The following is a 19,931-nucleotide window of genomic DNA, read 5'->3' as shown; positions in this document are numbered from 1 at the left end:
GGAAGTCACGCTCATCTCCACACACACACACACACACACACACACACACCTACCTCCACCCCTCCACACACACACACACACACACACTCTAAAATACCTTTAGAGACACACACACACACACACACACACACACTCTAAAATACCTTTAGAGACACACACACACACACACAGAGGGCGAGAGTGGGCCGGCGCACGAGCACAGTTGACCTGCTCCACGTGCGATCAATGCAATCAGGCACGTTGCCACGGGCGACAGGGGCTGGATTTTCAACTTTCTCAGGAGGCTCTTGGCTGCCGTGGATGATGGCGGCAGGGTCGTATTACATATGTGTGTGTGTGTGTGTGTCTAAAGGTATTTTAGAGTGTGTGTGTGTGTGTGTGTGTGTGAGTGAGTGAGTGTCTCTAAAGGTATTTTAGAGTGTGTGTGTGTGTGTGTGGCATACCTCTATGTGCCATTTGTCTGTATGAGCATTTATGTGGCTGAATAAGCACAGGTGAGCATGCCTGAGCAGGTGTATGAGTATGTGTTTTTAAGTTCTTCAGTGTGTGTTTTTATGTATGAATATGAAAACCTTTCTGAGAGAATATTTATTAGTGTAAGCATATAGTGTGGATGAACATTATTCACAAAACAGCCCTTGATGTGCCAGTGCCTCTGTCCCCCTGCTGGACATAAGAAGTAGTGTCTTGCATGCACTTGCTGATCTGTAGTCAGCTGAAACAAACTTGTTTCTTTCCACAACACAGCATTCCTGCCCACACATTTGCATTTTCACAAGTGACAGACACAGTCCGTACTATATCAAACACAAACTGGGGCCTTTTTCAGGCAGCTGCTTTGGATACTTCAGTGGTTGGGGCTGTGTGCCTGAAGCTAACTGTTAACTGTTAACTTTTTTTTTCCGGAGGGGGGGGTTTGCATGTGCAATCTCTTCCTCTTGCACGCACACACACACACACACACACACACACACACACACACACACACACACACACACACACACACACACACACACACACACACACACACACACACACACACACATCTTCTTTGTCTTCGCCTTACTTTTTCAAACCCATACCGTCAGATTCTCATACATACACAACATGGGGTGTTCTCCTCTAACCCCCAACACACACACATACACACACGCACACACACACACGCACACACACACTGACCTATATACACTACCAGCCACACACATTCCTCCCTCCACCATTCCCTCAAAACACAGACACACACCACTCCAAACGCATCCTGACCACATCCCCGCACCCCACCCCTTCCTAACCATCCCCCTCTCTTCTCTAAGTTCAGTGGGTCAGTGTTCTTCATTCATGTCAGGCCTGCAACAGAAGCATGCAAACACGGACTACAGACAAAAACACAGACAACAGACAGAAACGCAGACAACAGAAAGACACACACCACAGACAAAGATACAGAATACAGACTCCAAATACAGACGCACATGAAGACACTACAGACACAAACTACAGATATTACTGAGAGAGACAGACTACAGTACAGACAACAGAAATGGGAAGTGACACAGAGAACAAATGAAGAGTTTGGTTCTCAAAACGCTAGATCTCTATTTTTTAAATCATTAATAAGTCATGTTATTTAATTGTGTATTTCAGGTAATGTCAATACAATTGCAGTTGTGTTGTTTTGACTGTGTAAAGATAAATCACATAACAATAACCCAATTACAGTTCCACTGAAATTACTTGGAAAACAACAATTAAAGATATGATTTATGAAAATGCATTAAAATGGAATAGGATATAGTGTTTTGGAACCAAACTCAAATAGAGATTGCTGTGGTGCTTTGGCGGTGCACAGGCAGAAAGCTCCTCTCCTCTCTTCTCCTCTCCTCTCCTCTCCGTTCCTCTCCTCTCCTCTCCTCTCCTCTCCTCTCCTCTCCTCTCCTCTCCTCTCCTCTCCTCTCCTCTCCTCTCCTCTCCTCTCCTCTCCTCTCTGGCATTCCTGCTGCCTGTGCCAGCCAACTGAATTGCTCTGCATGCGAGATGATAATCTCTCCTGAGGAGACGCACAGGCGAAATAGGATTCTCTTTTTTTCTTTTACCCCCACTCACTTCTGCTCTGCAGCAACAAAGGCGCTCACAGAACCGACTCTCCTGGCAACAACAGCACACACACACACAGACACACACTAGAGATTAGACACAAACACGCACACACATACTCACTCACTCACTCACTCATTCACATGCACAAATTCACATATCCACACACAGAGTCTTCCGCAGATGCATGCATAATCATTGATGTGGGCAAACACATACACAAACTCCCATATCAAATGCATCAGTTGGAAATTCCCATGGAAGTATGTCTGATACACAACTCCACTGATTGCTTTAGGAGTCTAATAGTCTGTTGTGCCCAGCCAACCAACAGACTCCCAGTGAACACAATACAACACACACGCATACTCACACACACACACACACACACACACACACACACCTTGTTTGTCTGACTAAATGAGAAAGTGTAAGAGGGTTGGGACACCGGGACATATGATCCACCGCCAGCGGCACACGAGAGAGAGAAAGAGAGAGAAAGAGACGGAGAGAGAGAGAGACAGAGAGAGAAAGAGACGGAGAGAGAGAGAGAGAGACAAACAGACAGAGAGATTGCTGGAGCAGAGTAGAGCGTCACACTGCATCATCACCCAAGAAGCCAGTCTACAGAGAGCCCAGAAACGTGAGTGGAATGAGAGGAGTGGGGCTGATTTACGAGCGAGCTCTCTTGAGGAAGAAAGGTTAGGGGAGGAGTGCAGCGGTGGGGGTGTGACGGGAGGCTCACCTTTGACCTTTGCGATGACGGTGCCGGCAGCGCTGAGGATGTCGACGGAGTTGAGCGTCTGGTGCTTGCCGATGACAGCCTTCAGCACACGCAGCAGCTCCCCCAGCCGCTCGTGGACCACCTGGTGCAGACAGTCCTGGTGCTCTGCACACACACACACACACACACACACGCGCGCACACACACACGCACACACACACGCACACACGCATGAGAGAGAGCGAGAGAACACTTGAGTGAAGTGAGACACAACCACGAAGCACCAGCATGACACAGCCTGAGTCATAACCACACACTAAATTCACACAACAACGCCCCCAATGGCGCCCGTTCTCATGAGGTACAAACACCCCTTCTTTACCGTTTGACGAATCATTACACGTGTCAGTGAGGCACTCAGGTAGAATAGTACGAGTGCTCACAGGAGGTGGGTTGACCCAATGGCCTGGATGCCGAACTTGTAACCAAAGGGCTGATGCCTTGGAAGGTGAAAGGGAAATCCGGTTTGTAGCCATAGGGATGATGAAAGCCTGATGACTTGATCTACAGCCTTGGGGCCCTCGAGAGTGAGGCCCTTCACCTTTCAAATGCTCCTGGGGGCTTTCCCACATCCATCTCTCTCTCCTCACCAATAACCTGCCTGTCAAACCTCTTCCACCGAGGCATTGCTGAGGAAAAACAACTGTGGGTCCACACCACCGCTTGTAGTTCAATCAAAACAACAAAAGCAACAACACGAAAAATAGCAGAAGGTCAATGAAATATTGTACCAAATAACAAAAACAAACGTCTAAGTCACTGCAACACATGTACAGTAAGCCACAAAGGCCTCTAAACACCAGTCTCACCACAGCACTGAACCAGTGTTACATTTTCAGCCCTGGTTGACCATTAGCCCTGTCAAAGCCCCTGGTGAGGCATTAGATTTATGGACAGGAGCCGTGGTCACTCTCCAACAGCAGCTGATACCATCACCACTTTATAGCTTGCCAACTCACACAGAAAGCCCCAAAAGCAAAGCAAATACCTGCACCATGACTAAGGATCCTCCGACACACACCCTCCCCCAAAACCATACAATACAAACATCCAGAGCTCAGTGCTTAAGCCACAGTGGGAATGGGTGGGAGGGGGCTTCATATAATTGGGCAAGTGGGAGTCCATTGGTTTCGGCCTTGGGCCTGAGAATGTCCATTAACAGGCGTTAGTCACAGAAGGGGAGGGGGGGGGGAGATAAAGAGAGATAGAGAGATAGAGAAAGAGAAAGAGATAGAGATAAAGAAAGTGGGAGAGGGAGAGAGGGGCAGATAAAAAGAGAGAGACTGAGTTACAGAAGATAGAGACAGATGGAGAGATTGAGAAGAGGAGAGATAGAGAGGGAGAGAGGGAGAGGGAGAGATGGGTGGATAAGGAGAAAGGAGGACAGAGAGTGGCGGCGTAGTGACTGACTGACTGACTGGGATGGTGGCTAATGCTTTTCTCCGCGTGCCGAGAGGGTGAGGTCAGCCGCACCCCACCCACCCAGAAACACTCTCCAGATGCTGCCGCTAAATCACCACGCTCCCCAAACCCCCACAGATCACACAGGGAGGGGCCGCAGGAGAGAGGGATGGACAGAGCATGAGAGAAGTGAAGAGAAGAGAAGAGAAGTGAAGAGGAAAGGAAAGGAGAGAGATAGAGGGAGAGTATGAAACAAGGATGCAAACACATGTGTGGTAAAAAAAGAGAGAGTAGCACGACCGACCGTGTTAGCGTGGTTCTACACGCAGTTGTCATCTAAATGCAGTGTTTTGTAGGCTACTCAAGGCATTTCACTGTTGTGGTGTTGGCCTGTCTTGAGTGATGGTTGTCCCTTTAAATGTATGGGACTTTAAATTACATTTTAATTATGTTTAACTCCATGCTGTTTTTGTTGATAGACCAAGCGTCTTTGATTCAGAGTTTTCCTACCTATTTTAATAAACGACACATGCACTTGCGTGGTTAAAGTAAGGAATTGTTTTCATACACTTGTAATTCCCACATAAAATTAGATACTAAGCCTAGGTTACATTAAAAAAAAATGTTGTCTGTTACTATGTCTATGACTAGATCGAACTTCGTTACGGATAGGCTTATGGACCCTTTGAAGAGAGTTCCATTATCAGCATCATAGTTGGCCCCACAAGGCTTCTGTTTTAACATTCCATATGTTATCTTAATGCAGAGGAAGTAGATTGGGGCCCAAATAGAACGTTCAAGCATTGTTTTTGTTTTTATTGTTGAAAGGGTCTATATGTGGAATAATTGTATTATTGTAGGCTACGGCTCTGGATGATCACAGTCTGATGGCAGCGCCAGCGTCAGCTGAACCAAAGCTTACACACTAGTCAAGCCCACAGTTGCGTCTTAAAACTTCCAGCTGAAGTAGATCTACTGCGGAGGTAAGATAAGCAACGGTAGCCTGGTGCAAACTGAGAGTGTTGTCTCCCAATGGAGTGAGTGTAGCCTATATGTTCTTAGCTGCTATCAGAGCTATAGGCTATCTACCGCTCCTTTGCTACACGATCATTACATTATCAGATAAGTGACAGCAGACATTTGACCAGCAGGCCCATATGAGAAATGCTATTCAGAGTTTTCCTACCTATTTTAATAAACGACACATGCACTTGCGTGCAGGTAGGTGCCTGCGGTAGATGACGTGAGACGCCGAAAAAGCGTTGCAGTTTGCATCTCTAGAATGAGATAAACCATAAGGAACCGACAGTGAGACAGAAGAGGAAAGGGTGAATAAGAGAGGGAATGGAATGGATTGGGAATAAAGGGATTTCTGTGTTCCGCTGGCAGGGATGTTGTGCTGCAACTTCCAGTTAGTGTTTTGACGGAGGTCAAAAGCATAACCCCACAGTGACACCGGGAGAGAGAGTGAGCACGCGAAAGAGAGAGTGACAGACAGAGAAAGAGAGAGGGCAGCGTTTGTGCTGACGGTGGGCCGCAGGATTACCCTGGGCATGGAACAGGGGATCAGAGAGACTTTAGCCGTCTCACGCTTTTTTATCTTTCGTATTCTTTTTTTCCCCCGGGCATAACAAAAAAAAAAAAAAAAAATGAAGGGCCCACTGTGGAACGAATGAGGCCGTGGATGTGGACGCCATGGTAACGACAGCTGAACTCCACTCCACCCATCCAAAAACAGAGAGAGAGGGGGAAAGAAAAAACGAATACAGTAACTTAAAAGGAACTTCAAAAACAACTCCAGCTGATAAAGTTATGCAGGACAAAGGCACACTAAAACACACATGTTATTCAGTCCACAAAGGCCTTTATCCACAACTACATGGGGTGCAATGAATACAGTTGTGCTGTTCAGTGTATGTGCTTCCCGGGGGTTCTGATCCCACGACCTCAGCACCGATAGTACTATGCTGTACCAGACGAGGGCCCCGACGTAAATACACACACACACACACACACACACACACACACACACACACACAGAATCCGTCTGGAGGAGTCTGTCCCCATTGTAGCGCAGCCAGTCACGCCAGACAGACAGGGCAGCTCCCCACCGCTCGCCTCCCATCAGAGGAGGCTGCCAACAACACGAGACGAGAGGCTGGCGCTACGCTCAGGAATGAAAAGGGGAGCTGCCATGGCGACGCTATATGCAGCCGCTACGCTCAGCTCACACTCAACTTCCTGTTGTTTCATTCTCCGGTTTGGAGGTTCACGCTCCTTTGGCATCATCGAGCTCCACTGGCTCTCCCACCACACAAGATGTGGGAGAGGAGAGGAGAGGAGAGGAGAGGAGAGGAGAGGAAAAGAGAGGAGAGGAGAGGAGAGGAGAGGAAAAGAGAGGAGAGGAGATGGGAGGAGAGGAGAGGAGAGGAGAGGAGAGGGGAGGAGAGGGGAGGAGAGGAGAGGGGAGGCTGCTTCAGCACCTGTGGAATTGACACTGGCGGTAAGTGGAAACAGCTACACACACGGTAAGTGGAAACAGCTACACACACACACACACATTAATCCCCCTGAGAGGATGCTGGCTGTAATGAGCAGGTGGGTCAGAGTTTAATGCCGGTCAGCCCCACAGCCTCAGGCCACCGGCTCTTAATTGGACCCGGGGTCAATGAAGGAACCCTCTCGCAAAGACATTACCCTGCCAGTGACAATAAGACGCACACAATGGCCTCATCCCGCACAACACCTCACCCTACCCCCCAAACACATCTCATTCACAAGCAAAACAAAACAAGATGGTGGTGGCAGTGGTAAATACAGTGTGTGAGTGTGTGTGTGAGTGTGTGTGCGTGCAAATGTGAATACATGAGAATGTGTGTGTGTGTGTGTGTGTGTGTGTGCAAATGTGAATACATGAGAATGTGTGTGTGTGTGTGTGTGTGTGTGTGTGTGAGTGTGTGAGTGTGCAAATGTGAATACATGAGAATGTGTGTGTGTGTGTGTGTGTGTGTGTGTGTGTGTGTGTGTGTGTGTGTGTGTGTGTGTGTGTGTGCGCGCGCTTGCTTCTATGAACTGTGCTGGCCTGAAACAAGCAGCACCAGCCTGAATGGCCAAACGACTGCATGTCCCCTGTTCAGCATCACCACCTCACTCTGACAAACCAAACACAACACCATTTCCACTATTAGGGAGCCCCCCGCTCCCCCCCCCCCCCCCCCCCCCCCCCCCCCCACACACACACACATACACACACTAATTAGCACAACACTAAGCGGAGGCCGCGGGCCCAGCAGGACTCTGCTGGGTGAGGTGCTGTGGAGGCCTGCCGCTCTAACCCCCCGTGCCTCACCCCACCGGCCTGCCTCCCCGCTGGGGCCCGCGCACAATGGAGCGCCGCCAGTTTCCCACCGGCAACCGCCGGGGGCCAAGCGCTACTCCAGTCACCGCCAGTCATCATCGGGGCCTCCCGGGCGGCACAGCCACACTGCCCCCACAGCTACCGGGGGGGGGGGGGGGGGGGGGGGGGAGGGATAACACAGCAGCCTCTGACGAGAAGTGCTTGTGTTTAACCATAGCGAGAGTGACAGAACAGAGAGAGAGAGAGAGAGCATGCAAGAGAGACAGAGAAAAGCTTTTCAGTGCTTGGGAAAGAAAGAAAGAGAAAGATAGCGGAAGCTCTTTTTGCGGTCTCAACCCCCTCTCCCCCCCCCTGCCCTCCCACTTGGAGGCCATTGGCAAACAGCGGGGCCTGTCCTTTTCCTTCTGTTCCCCTGCTGCATGAAGCATTTATTGAACAATAAATCAGACAGACGGCGAGCCTTTCAGTTTATTAACGGGAAGGGGGGCAGGGTGTGGGTTTGGGTGGGGTTAGAGACAGAGGGATGGAGAGAGGGAGGAAGCGAGGGAGGGAGTGCCATGGTGAAAGATGGGAAGAGTCCCAGACTGACTGAGTGCTATGCGTGCTGTCTGTGAACTATTTGGCATCAGGCTTTTTGGTGAAGTGCCTCAAAGGACTCTCCACAGGTCTAGTGTGTGTGTGTGTGAGGGAGGGGGGGGGGGGGGCAGTTCTGGGCACTGGGGTAAGTGTGTGTGCAGCAGAGAGGCTGCAGGCCTATTACTGCAAATTAGCAGTTCATTAAGAGCATGGCAACTTCCAGCCGACTGGGCAGAATACTACACAGTTGAATGAGAGGAGATAGAAGTTTTGTAATATGTGACATTCCAACTGAGGCTTGACAACTGAACACGAAAAATCGCTCTCGCTCTCGCTCTCTCTCTCTCTCTCTCTCTCTCACACACACACACAAATACACATCACAACCAACCTCCGGGCATTGACCTAATGAGTTTCCCTTTGATGATATCATTGCACCTCTGAAACACGGCCATCTCCATGAATGCTAGCTAACGAAGGCCACAATTAGGTCGCACACACACACCCTCGTTTCCCACCCCAACCCCCCCAACTCCACAGCATCAACACAACCAGCCTCCACAAAGCCAAATCCATTCAATCTATTAGCGGAAAATCCAAAGATAACTCAGCCTTTAAATATAACATTTCTAAAAATAACGCCTGTTTTATGGTTTCAGAAACTTTTTTCTAAAACTCAAAATGCAACAATCATTCCATGAGTAGGTCTGCCCTGACAGTGACATCACAGTTTTGTCAGTGACATTTCAACAGCGCAGTGCTGTTTTGTCATTGACATTTCAACTGAGCGCTTAGGCGCTACATTATAACCCATGAGATAAAAAGCCACGCATTCCTGTCAGGTGTTCTCCTTCCATCTCAACACTGCCTCTTGACACCAGCATCAGTCCTTAGGATAAAGAGCAAGACACATTTCTCCATTTGAAATCACGGAAAGCTGAGAGAGACAATATGACTTTGCAACATTCCTCTTCCCAGTGACCCTGGGGGGCTCTGCCCAGTCATGCATGGCAAATCATGGGAACAATGTATTACTCATGCTTCAAGACATCTGAGTGGGCCCCGCACGGACGGACGGCCGGCCTGTGCGACACAAAGCCGCGGAGCGAAAGCACTAAAACATGTCACAACCGGAGAGAGGGAGAGAGAGAGAGGGAGAGAGAGAGAGAGAAACAGAGAGGCCGGGGAGGAACGTAGAGTGACCTCCATACCAAATAATGTCAAGGGGGGAGAACTCGGGGATGTTGGGTCCACCCAAGATTTTAGGAGGAGTTAGGACAGATGAATCCAGTAAAACAGAAGTTGTGAGGATGGAGGAATGTTCATGGGGTTACGTGATCATAACGAGCCAGGCCCAAATACCAATGTGCTGAGACTAAGAGATGTGAACTCTGAACTGAATTGCGATCGAGGGACCATGTGCAAGGGACTCCATGAGGGCTTGCCAAGGCATGCGTGTTTGGATGGGAGGTATTATTAAAGATTGTTTGCACTGTGCATCCTTTCCGCAAAGTCACTGCTGTTCTGTCAGTGGATACAGGCAGAGCTCTCCACATAAGGGAAGTGGCACAGGTCAGTTTTGATTTGAAGAAGTTTATGAAGTTTATGATCTGAAGAAAACCATGGCAGTTAACCTTTAACATGGCTCTTTTGACGGGTGGGGGCTTTGTGGAAGGTCCAGCGGCCGGCCGGGATCACTCCCCCTCGCAGGACGTTTCCTGCCCAGGCCCGGTGGGCCATGACTGCCCTGAGGGAGAGGACTACTACTGGCATTAAGAGATTACACAGTACTGGGGCAAAGAGGGGACTGAACCTCTCTCTCTCAGACTCACACACACACACACACACCTCCTTTGACTAGCCCGTCTCCTGCTGCTCCACCTTTGAGCCTCTCTTTCCCATGACTGCACACAAAAGGCTGACGTTTAAAGGCACCTCCTGACCTGACTCCTCACTCACACACTCACACTCACACACACATGCATGCAAACACACGCTACCACAATCGCATTCTTGGAATTGAACACACAAATAGTGGTGCATGTTGCAGGCATATTAATATCAACACATAAACATTGACATACAAATACACACACACACAGACACACACACACACACACACAGGGAGACAGAGCTGTGCACACACACACACACACACACACACTAAATTATTAGCTTGTGTATGCCAATTATGCACAAACTAAGACGGTATGATTGTGTAAGCAGACCATACAAACACACACACTAAACTGCAGCACTGCTTTGTACAGCTCCAATGGAACCTATTCAGAACTGACTTGCATAATGGCAGGTCCATATCACACTGGGCCAGGGGCCATTTTTATGACCTGGGCTGAAAAGGGTGACAACAAGCCATTGATCCGTGATTGCATCTGGACCTAGTTGCAGCAAGCAAAACAATGCATCAGTTGCCCCTTAGCACGCCTGATAAGGGCATACAAACAATGGGTTTGCTTTTAATGGGCAATAACTGAATGCAATCCAGTTTAATTAAAGCTGAATTAAAGCATGACTCAGGAATGTGTTTGCAGACGAGCTACGATGGCCTCTCAATAAAACGGTTCAGATAGATGGACACAAGATGGGGATCAGACTCTAAACACCAAGGCCGGAGGGGACTGCTTCCTGGGAATAATATGCCAAACTCTTCCTTCCTTCCCAGCCAGCAGTCTGTTTACCCTTTGATATTGCTCTCTGTCCCCTTTGCATATAAATCGGAAGCTTAGCATGGAGTCAAGAATGCACTTTTCTCTTTCACTCAGCCAGAGAGCTGTCCATCACGGGGGGTCGGAGAAGATAGACATACAGAGAGAGAGAGAGAGAGAGAGAGAGAGAGAGAGAGAGAGAGAGAGAGAGAGAGAGAGAGAGAGAGATTTGGGAATAATGATGAAAGACAAAAAATGACTGTTGAATAAAACACAAGGAAAAAGCTCGATCTCAAAGGAGAGTGAGAGAGAGTGACATGGAGATAGAGTGAGAGAGACAGACAGAGGGAGAGAGAGAGAGAGACATGGAGATAGAGTGAGAGAGACAGAGGGAGACATGGAGAGAGTGAGAGAGACAGAGGGAGAGAGAGAGAGAGACATGGAGACAGAGAGAGATAGAGTGAGAGAGACAGAGGGAGGGAGGAAGTGAGCATATGAAGAGACACAGGAGAGCCACAGGAGAGCCCTGCCTTCTCTCCTTCTCCCTCTGGACTCCCTCTCGTCCCTCCCAGCACTCCCTGTTTGTGTGGAGCGATGAGGACTGGCATTCCAACTATGCTTTATTGAAGAGGACTGAAAATCTCCCACTGAGCACAGCAGAGCAGAGCAGAGCAGAGCAGAGCAGAGGAGAGGAGAGGAGAGGAGAGGAGAGCAGAGGACAGCACAGCACAGCACAGCAGAGCAGAGCAGAGCAGAGGACCCACCGGCAGCCAGATAGAGAGGCAGGACAACAGAGTGAGAGAAAGAAAAAGAGAAAGAGAGAGGGGCTTATGCTGGGCGTTGGGGAGGGGGGGGGGGGTCATGCAGGGGGGGTGAGTCGTGCCTCTGCGTCTCTTACCGGCCAAACAGCCGGCTGGGCAGCCAGCTTCGGCTCTATCCGCTAAGAATGGACGAACTGTCAGACAGCGTTGTGGACTGGCAGGGGACGACCTTGGCTGAAATGGACCTGGCTGGCATCCCCAGCCCCCCTGTCACTGGCTGCATCGCTGGACGTTGACGTTGGCCCCGGTGTCTGACTTTGATGGGTCTGATCCAACAGCCAAGCTGTGACAAGCCTTAGTTTGTGCCTTCTCTTCCTTGACCATGTGGGACGTTGAGATGGAAGCTGAAAGAGGGCAGAAATCCCAAGCAACCATCTTTTATGCCTTTGCCTGACCTGCTTGACTGAGGGGACTTCTAAAACATTGATGCCTGAGGACACAGTAACAGTTGTAACTTGTAACTGTAAGATTTTGTGCTTGTACAAAACAGTGCTTCTGACTTACTAATGCTTGTGCCTCGGTAAACAGCATAGATGATGGCGTGACTGTTTTTTTGCCATTCCTCACAATAAATCCTCATCTCTTCAGTCTTCAAGACCTGAAGATGCTTAATCCTCTTAGCCCAAAGAGCCACAAAGAGCAGTGTGGCGACCAATCCCACTAATTGGTTGCCTAATTAAGTTTTTCAAGGAAATTTGTCTCAGAGAATGGCACACAGACAAAAAGAAAGCGTAGGATGAAGTCTTCGAACGGTGCAACCATAATGCCCAAGCTCTTGTGAAAACAAGGATGTGTGCTCTTCTAGGCATCTCCAGAAGATGAAGTCTTCGAACGGTGCAACCATAATGCCCATGCTCTTGTGAAAACAAGGATGTGTGCTCTTCTAGGCATCTCCAGAAGAAGCTCGGGCAAGGAAGGGGAGGGAGGGGATGGGGACGTGGGAGCGAGCTGAGAGGGTGCTTGTGCTCTTTCTGAGAGGGGACCGCCTCCGCTTCCACGCTGCCCCACTAGCACCATGTTAATTATGACATGCGTCTGCCACAGTGTGCAGCCAACCCCCGGAACATCTTCATGCCCAGAGAGAGGTGGCTCATCCCACAAAGGCCTTCGCGGCAAAGCCCTCATTCATTCATAGGACCTTATGAATTATGGAGATTTGCTCTTTTTCAGCATTGTTGGGGCTTCCTTGTTCAAAAGGATTCTGGGTCACAAAAGGCCATCACTGTGCTTGATATTTGTTCTCCTCTCCCTGGTAATGAGTAATGCGGCATTGTCTCGAAGCTGTGAACAGGATCTCCAAAGACGGGAGTCTGGTGAGGGGAGGGTGTGTGTCGTATTATTTGGATGTGTGTGTGTCAGTGTGCATTGTTTAAAGCGAGCTCTTGGTCTGTAGGGCACAAACTCCACCCATCATCGTCGGGTGATCTTCCAGACCCTCTGCTTCCCACCCCAGGCTCACTCCCCATCCCCACCCCCAAGCAGGGGGTGGGTGGGACGCGGTACGGTCCGAGCCACGCTTCACGCTCAGTCTGTTCATGTTTTGTTTATCCCAACATCAAACATGAAGACGGAACCCCCCGTTTATGTTCCATCCCCCAAACTTGCTCCTCCATAATTGGATGGCAGAACAGCAACGGCCCCCCCCACCCATCCAGACCCCCACTGGGTCGTCCTTGCGCTGACGATAACCAGTTGTGAGCTTGGCCCAGCATGGGCCACTGAATCCTCACACGTGACAGGGGCCCTTTGATGGGCTTTCCAGGGTTCAGGGACCCAAACGCAAAACAAGGCCAATTAATCTTCAACTTCCCTCGGCTCAGATCGGTGTGTACCAGCAGTGGTCCTGTTGGAAGGCTACCTTTCCAGAAGAGGTCTTTTCTCTAAACTGAATATTTAAAAAGTTCCTCAGGGCTCTTTGCTGAAGGCAGAATTGAGGTTCTGCCTCTGATACTCCATGCGCTTTAGGCTTGTGTATGATCAGATCAGCAGATTAGCTCTCTTTCCGCCAATACTGTGGGCAAAGAGTACCAGCTGACACATTAATTCGGCCTCTCTCCAGACAATTTTAATCCAGTGTTGGGGGGGTCGAGGGTCAGAGGGGAGCCTTAATCTAATCTACTGGATAAATTTGCCATCTTGGTTTCAAGTCCCTAATCCTGGTTGGGGGAGCTGAGGGGGTTTCTGGGTTAGTGGGTCTCAGCTACTTAAACCTGGGGGCAAATTTACCCCATGGGTTTTAGATACACATGGCCTAGTAGGTTGGGAGCAGAGGTTGGAGATTAGATTGCCTTGGAGTTCTCCAAGGCCTTGGAAAGGATTCTTTGCCTATCAACAGTGGAATATTAGAACAGTGTGGACATAGTAGAAGTTACTCGTCCTGCTATGGTGTCACAAAATGTAGATCTATCACACAGGTGTGCAAACGCTTAGTCAGGTTTATGTGTTCCCCAAACTCTTCCTTCCTTTTCTCAAAGGTGTGCTTCACAGAACTCTCGTTTTTAGTATATTGACACATAGCATTGTACCATTGTATTCGCAACTGAGCTCCTCTAAGAAACTGCAATAATGTTAGTTTAAGATTAGTAAATGTTGACTTTTTTCACCAGAGACTAATGTGTTCCTAAAGACAGAAAGGGTGGCAGTGTAGAGTGCAATGTGTCAATCAGTCAGACCCCCTCTGCACCTGGCTTGATAGAACATTCTGTAAATGGTCTGCATTCATTCGAATGACCTAAATGTAGCAGCTTATTTCAAGTGACCTATATATGGTGGGCCACCCTGAAAAAAAAGCCCACCCAGGCTCATCCGGAAGTCCCCTTAGCCAGAATTTGCCAAAGCATTGACCAAAAAAGAGCATGTTATCCAGCCTTCAGAACCATGAGGTGAGAGGCTTAGCATTTTACGATACTGAGGAGGAAAACAAGTCCCTCGCGGAAGAGGGAGCCAACAAATCACCAGGGGGGTTCCCCAAACTAGAGCAATGATGTCACACTGTCCCAGGAGCAAGGCACTCACAATACAGAACCTAACCATTTGGAGAGGAGGAGAAACCTCAATATCTGCGGGTACCCCATCCCAGAACAAATTCCCCAGCCAGTGCGAAGCCCATAACCGTAAATCTGGCTGAAAAGGGAAAAGCAGAGAGAGAGAGAGAGAGAGAGGGAGAGAGAGAGAGGGAGCGAGGGAGAGAGAGAGAGAGAGGGAGAGAGAGAGAGAGAGGGAGAGAGAGAGAGGGAGAGAGAGGGAGAGAGCAAGAAAGAAAGAATGAGAGAGAGATATGGAACCTCCTTCACGTCCCGTGCACTGAGAGAAGAAAAAAAAACTACAAATCTTTGCACTGAGTGCGGTAGAGCCATTAAAGTCAACAAATCAGCACCATGCCTACCAGAAAGTGGCCACCCGCAGGTTACACGTGCTAACCCTCTCTCGTTTCCTCACCACTGTCACCATTTCAGCTCACCCTCGCTATTTTCATCATTTTATTTCTTCAATTTTGTTTCAGGAGATAAATACCAAAGTTATTTGTCATCTTGCTTGGCTGTGAGACTTCCTATTGGGGCAGTAATCTACGGCACCACCTCCTACATGGACTACAATGATAGCCCAGTTAAGGCTAGCTCTGACTACAAAGACAATTAGTCTAATGTTTTAAATCCACCCCCTACCTCAGCAGGCTGCTAGCTCATAAAATCTGACCGAGAACTTTACAAGATGTGACCCAACGAAACGTTCACATGTCGAGCACTTGTCTCTCCTGCCTCCAGGCAAAAGTCAAGCTTGCAAGGGTGCAACCAGATCTTCAAAGGCTGAGAGTGAACCAAAGGGCGAGTCTAGGCGGCTAGGCTAATTTACAGTGACTTAAAATACAGAACTGCTTCAAGTGGCCCATAAAAGGTGGCTGTTTTCTTTTTCCCCTTTCTTCTTTTTTTTTTTCAAAGAATTGGTTCCTTACAGTGGATGTGAATTCTAAAGAGTGAGCCGGATAAACAGAGTTACATTACAGCCAGTTCAGATCTGTATAGCACAGAAGAAAAAAGGACAGGGGGAATGGGGGGGGGGTAATTTTAGGGTCGCCATTTGACTACGGGTGATTTCAACCACAAATCACGAAAACAGCATTTAGGTTCTCTCAAAGGACCAGCGGCAAACTTAGTTTCCCACAAAGCTTTGGTATCTCACAAGAATGACTGAGGGAGGGCTTCTGTGATGGTAGAGGAGGACTTTTTTTCTCCTGTTCTGTCCTTCTCTATCTGTCTGTCTTATTCTCCCACACACTTGCTCTCTCATGTTGTATAAGTCCTGCTTGCTAAAATAGACTGGATGGACTTCAACTCAACGTGGTCTGCTGCAGTCAAGGGGCTATTTGTTTAAGTCTCTGAGCTACGACAGCAGAGAATGGCCACTGTGTCTCTTCACTCAGAAGAATCACATGGGAAGGCAGAAAATAGCGCTTCCCAAAAACATTCTTGGCACCCTGCCACACATTAGCCCATGACGTAAGATGCATAAGCCTGCCTCACTGTGCATTTCGCAACACCTGGTGAACAATACTCAACACCGGATCAGTTAAATATTAAATGAACACTGACATAAACTCTGTGAGAACGACCTGCCTGGTTTCACCTTATCGGCTCTGTGTGTTAAGTCTCGCAGTGACAAATGACTCACTCTCTGCTATACTTCTTAACTAGCAGAGTGATTCACATGTACTGAGGTTACCGCTATTAAAATGGAAAGTGTTGACACAAGATGTCTTTGTTTCCACTCTGATGTCTGTTCCCCATCAACACCATGGTGGCTTGACTCATGCCAATGTGTGCCAACACCTGGTAATTAAAAACCATCTCACTGTGATATTGTTGCAAAAGTAGCAAAATAAAAGAGAAAGAGAGTAAAAACCCCACACAGGGAAGTTCCACAGTCTGATATGGGGCTCATTGGTACAGCACTATATGCCCCCACCTCAAAGCTCTCGGTCAAGGTTTCATGGGGGGTATAGTGTGAACCCACCTTCCACTTAGCCTCCCCAAAGCACTACACAATGGGGGCCAAAGAAAATAAATTTTTTAGCCGATCAGAGCCCCCCCCCCGCCCTCCTTGAACCCCACTTGCTGGGCAGGTGAAGGGTCCTAATCCATCCCTCAAAGTCCGTCTGAGCGCACACTGATGTAGCAGCCTGCAGCAGTGGCCCTCCAAGAAAACCCTTCAGAGCCACAATTGCCCAGCCTCTCCGGAGGCATTCCCATCAATTTTGCCCCGGGCCGGGGATTAATTTACTTTCCCCACACTCTTTTAAAATGAAGGTCAAATACGATACAGAATTGAGCTCCGATCTCTTTAACAATACCCCAAAGCTCTGGAGTGAAGTAAGAGAGGGGAGCTGGTCTTTGATCATTACATCAACTGTCCCCACCTCCTTACCCCTCACACCCCCATTCCTGTGGTTTTTCAATTAGGGCTTAAAATAGGGCCACACTGCTCGGCTTCTGGGGGAGGGAGGAAAATTAATTTCAGTTCAACACACAGCCTCTGAGTAAAATGACAGCATCAGAAATGTGGAGTTCAACTAACCTAATCTAACTTTGATTGAATGTAGTAACTATGGAATTGATTATCTAATTTGATTCACGTGTGAGTAAGGACAAATGGAGATATATTGATGGTACATTATGAAACACTTGTTGGTTGCCTGAGGAAGAGCCAGGGGCTCGAAACGTTGCACGCATAATAAAAAACTTTCCATGGGAGCTATATGGTGTGCGGATCACTCTCTTTTACTTTGGAAACTCTGTCCTCTGATCCAGCACCCATCCGAAACAGTGAAAAGGGATGTGCGCGGTCACATGTTCACTTAATTAACAACTAACCCTCTCAAACAAGAAAGAGTAAAGAGCTGGCAAGTGAGAGTGGCAGGTGTCCCAACTTCCACCACCATTCCAACAAATATCATGATACTAAAAACTAGTCATTGCAATGGACAAAAGTCGTAAAGAAAAACACTTATGGGAAGCAACACAGGAGAGGAACTCTCATTGACGCCCTCCAATTGCACCCAATCCGCGTGTGAACTGCAAAATCTAAACAACGACACTAACTCTGCGACCCGCCATTTGCGTTTCCCAAACACATGCGAATATATGATCCGTCCTTTCATCTCATTCCCTTCCTTCCATCTGTGACCAGATGTACTTTTCCTCTGCATTTTCCCCATCGTTTTTTAAACAAAGTGTCCAGCATCTAGCAACTGTTGATCTAAGGCACTAAAGCAACAAGTGAGCATTTGTTCTGCAGGAATGCCGAGTATGCGGGAGGGGGAGGGGAGGCGGGATAAAGAGAGGCTCGCAGTGCGGAGCGCAGAGGAGCTTTTTTCCCACCCCTATCAAAATGATTAGCTGTGCCGCTGGTAATGGCCACTGCAGCGAGGGTCAATATTGATACAGAGGTTAAATATGCACTCGGCCAAGCGCTCGCCTCAAGGTTCTACAGTGCGCGCAGCGGGACAACAGGAGGAGGACAAAAAATAAATAGCTGAATAACTGATACAATTTTGTCCCTTTTGGCCAATGCAGTGAAATTATGTCTGGTGTCAGCCTATTTGTGCATTTATGGGGGGATGAGGAAAGAGCTCTAGGTTCTCACAGCACAGTGTATAGATAACAGATGGTTACGCAACACATGAACCAGCACTGCTGTGCTAACTGAATTAAATATTTTAGACCTTGATCAGTAGATGCGTAATAATAAATGTTACAATTACAGCCTAATCTTTACAGATAGAGATCATGCTAAGTGGCAGTTTATGGGTGCAGAAAGGCAAGAGCTCCCTGGATGAAGAATCATCACTTACAAATTCATTGTTGTTGATCTGAACTGTTGGATGTCGAATTCACACATCCTATTTGAACCCACTTGCATTTTAAAACAAATTGTAAACATCTGAACACAAAACGTCCTAGATAAAAGCACATTAACGACAAGCATACCTGTACATTAGCAGCTCCCAACATTTCCTCCTTCACGTTCTCACATCAACAACATGCTGTGCCAAAGTGAACTGTTTCTCATCACAGCCTGGCCATCCTTCCAAAGACGAAGAGAAAAAAAACAAACAGTGCATTCCTCCCATAACGTCAAAGGAAAAGTATGCCCCATGGGTTGTGAACAGGTTGTGGTCATCCAGAGATGATTCGATGACTGGGAGTCTGGGTCAAGATTTGAGGTTTCAAGCAGGAGGAAGGCTGTACCTCCCGCGGAGAGAGAAGGCTTCTCCTCTGCCATGGCTGAATTGTTCTGCGGAGCCTACCTGTTGTTTTTCATTCCAAAGTGGCTGACACTTGCCAGCCATCATGCTGCTTCAGTGAGCAGGCAACTGGCATTGCACGCACACCATTCCAGATGAGCACAGACCCAATAACTCCTGAGGACCCTGGCTCAGGAAAAACTCTGAGTTGTCCTCCTTTCTACTGACTGTCTCTAAGTTCAGGGGCAAAAGTCTGAATGTATCATTTGATCATTTGAAATGTAGCCTACCTAAGAGGAACGATGAGCTACCGGTTTTATTCCTTTTTGTGTCCAGGGGGGTAAAAGAGGTTATGAGCAGGAACAGTGGAGCCATTTTGTTTAGCACACTCTGCTTTCAGACAGCAGACATTTACGTGACATTTACACATGCTTAGAGTCTGGCAGCTGGACAGCTCCCCCCAAGCCCACGGACAGACAAGCTAGCGTTTTACAACTGCATTACCATTGGGAAGCCAGTTGAACAAACCCACAAAACATCACAATCTCTGAAACAGGAGCCCAATTGATAGTATGAGACATATATTATATATATATATATACTGTATATACTCTTTTGATCTCACAGGACCTGTGAGGGAAATTTATAACAGAGAAGGGAAAGACTAATAAGTAGAAGTAACATACTTAAGATTCTATCTACAATTCAAATGTCACAAATGCAACACTGACCTGATAGGTTGCTGCAGACCTCAAAACGGCCTGTCGCGACCCCAAGCTGGGTGAGACCAAGAATAATCCAATCCAATTACGGACATGCCTCTAACAAGCAGGCCTTGAACAAGGTCACGACCTCCTTGGGAAATTCAGAAATCCCCCCACATTGTGAAGACATCATTGTGGAACCTGCGGTAATCCACAATAATCAGTCCACCACAGTAACAAGCCTGGGGTGTGAGGTAGCGTTTGGCCACCCCGAAATGTTTAAA

The 19,931-nt window shown here is 48.1% G+C and overlaps 1 protein-coding gene across 3 annotated transcripts in view; it reads right to left on the bottom strand.

The window, feature by feature from the left end:
- Nucleotides 1-19,931, bottom strand: part of arhgap29a (Rho GTPase activating protein 29a) — a 46,989-nt gene that overhangs the window by 21,811 nt on the left and 5,247 nt on the right. For 2 of the 3 annotated variants that reach the window (XM_042067885.1, XM_042067886.1), the window contains exon 3: nucleotides 2,843-2,986. In XM_042067885.1, the coding sequence (XP_041923819.1) occupies nucleotides 2,843-2,986 (144 nt within the window). Of the gene's footprint in view, nucleotides 1-2,842; nucleotides 2,987-19,674; nucleotides 19,695-19,931 lie in introns of those variants that run through there. The other variant, XM_042067890.1, reaches the window with a different exon arrangement.

Source organism: Alosa sapidissima, chromosome 17 (assembly GCF_018492685.1).
Source record: "Alosa sapidissima isolate fAloSap1 chromosome 17, fAloSap1.pri, whole genome shotgun sequence".
Lineage (NCBI taxonomy): Eukaryota > Metazoa > Chordata > Actinopteri > Clupeiformes > Clupeidae > Alosa > Alosa sapidissima.
This window is presented reverse-complemented; position numbering and strand designations above follow the sequence as displayed.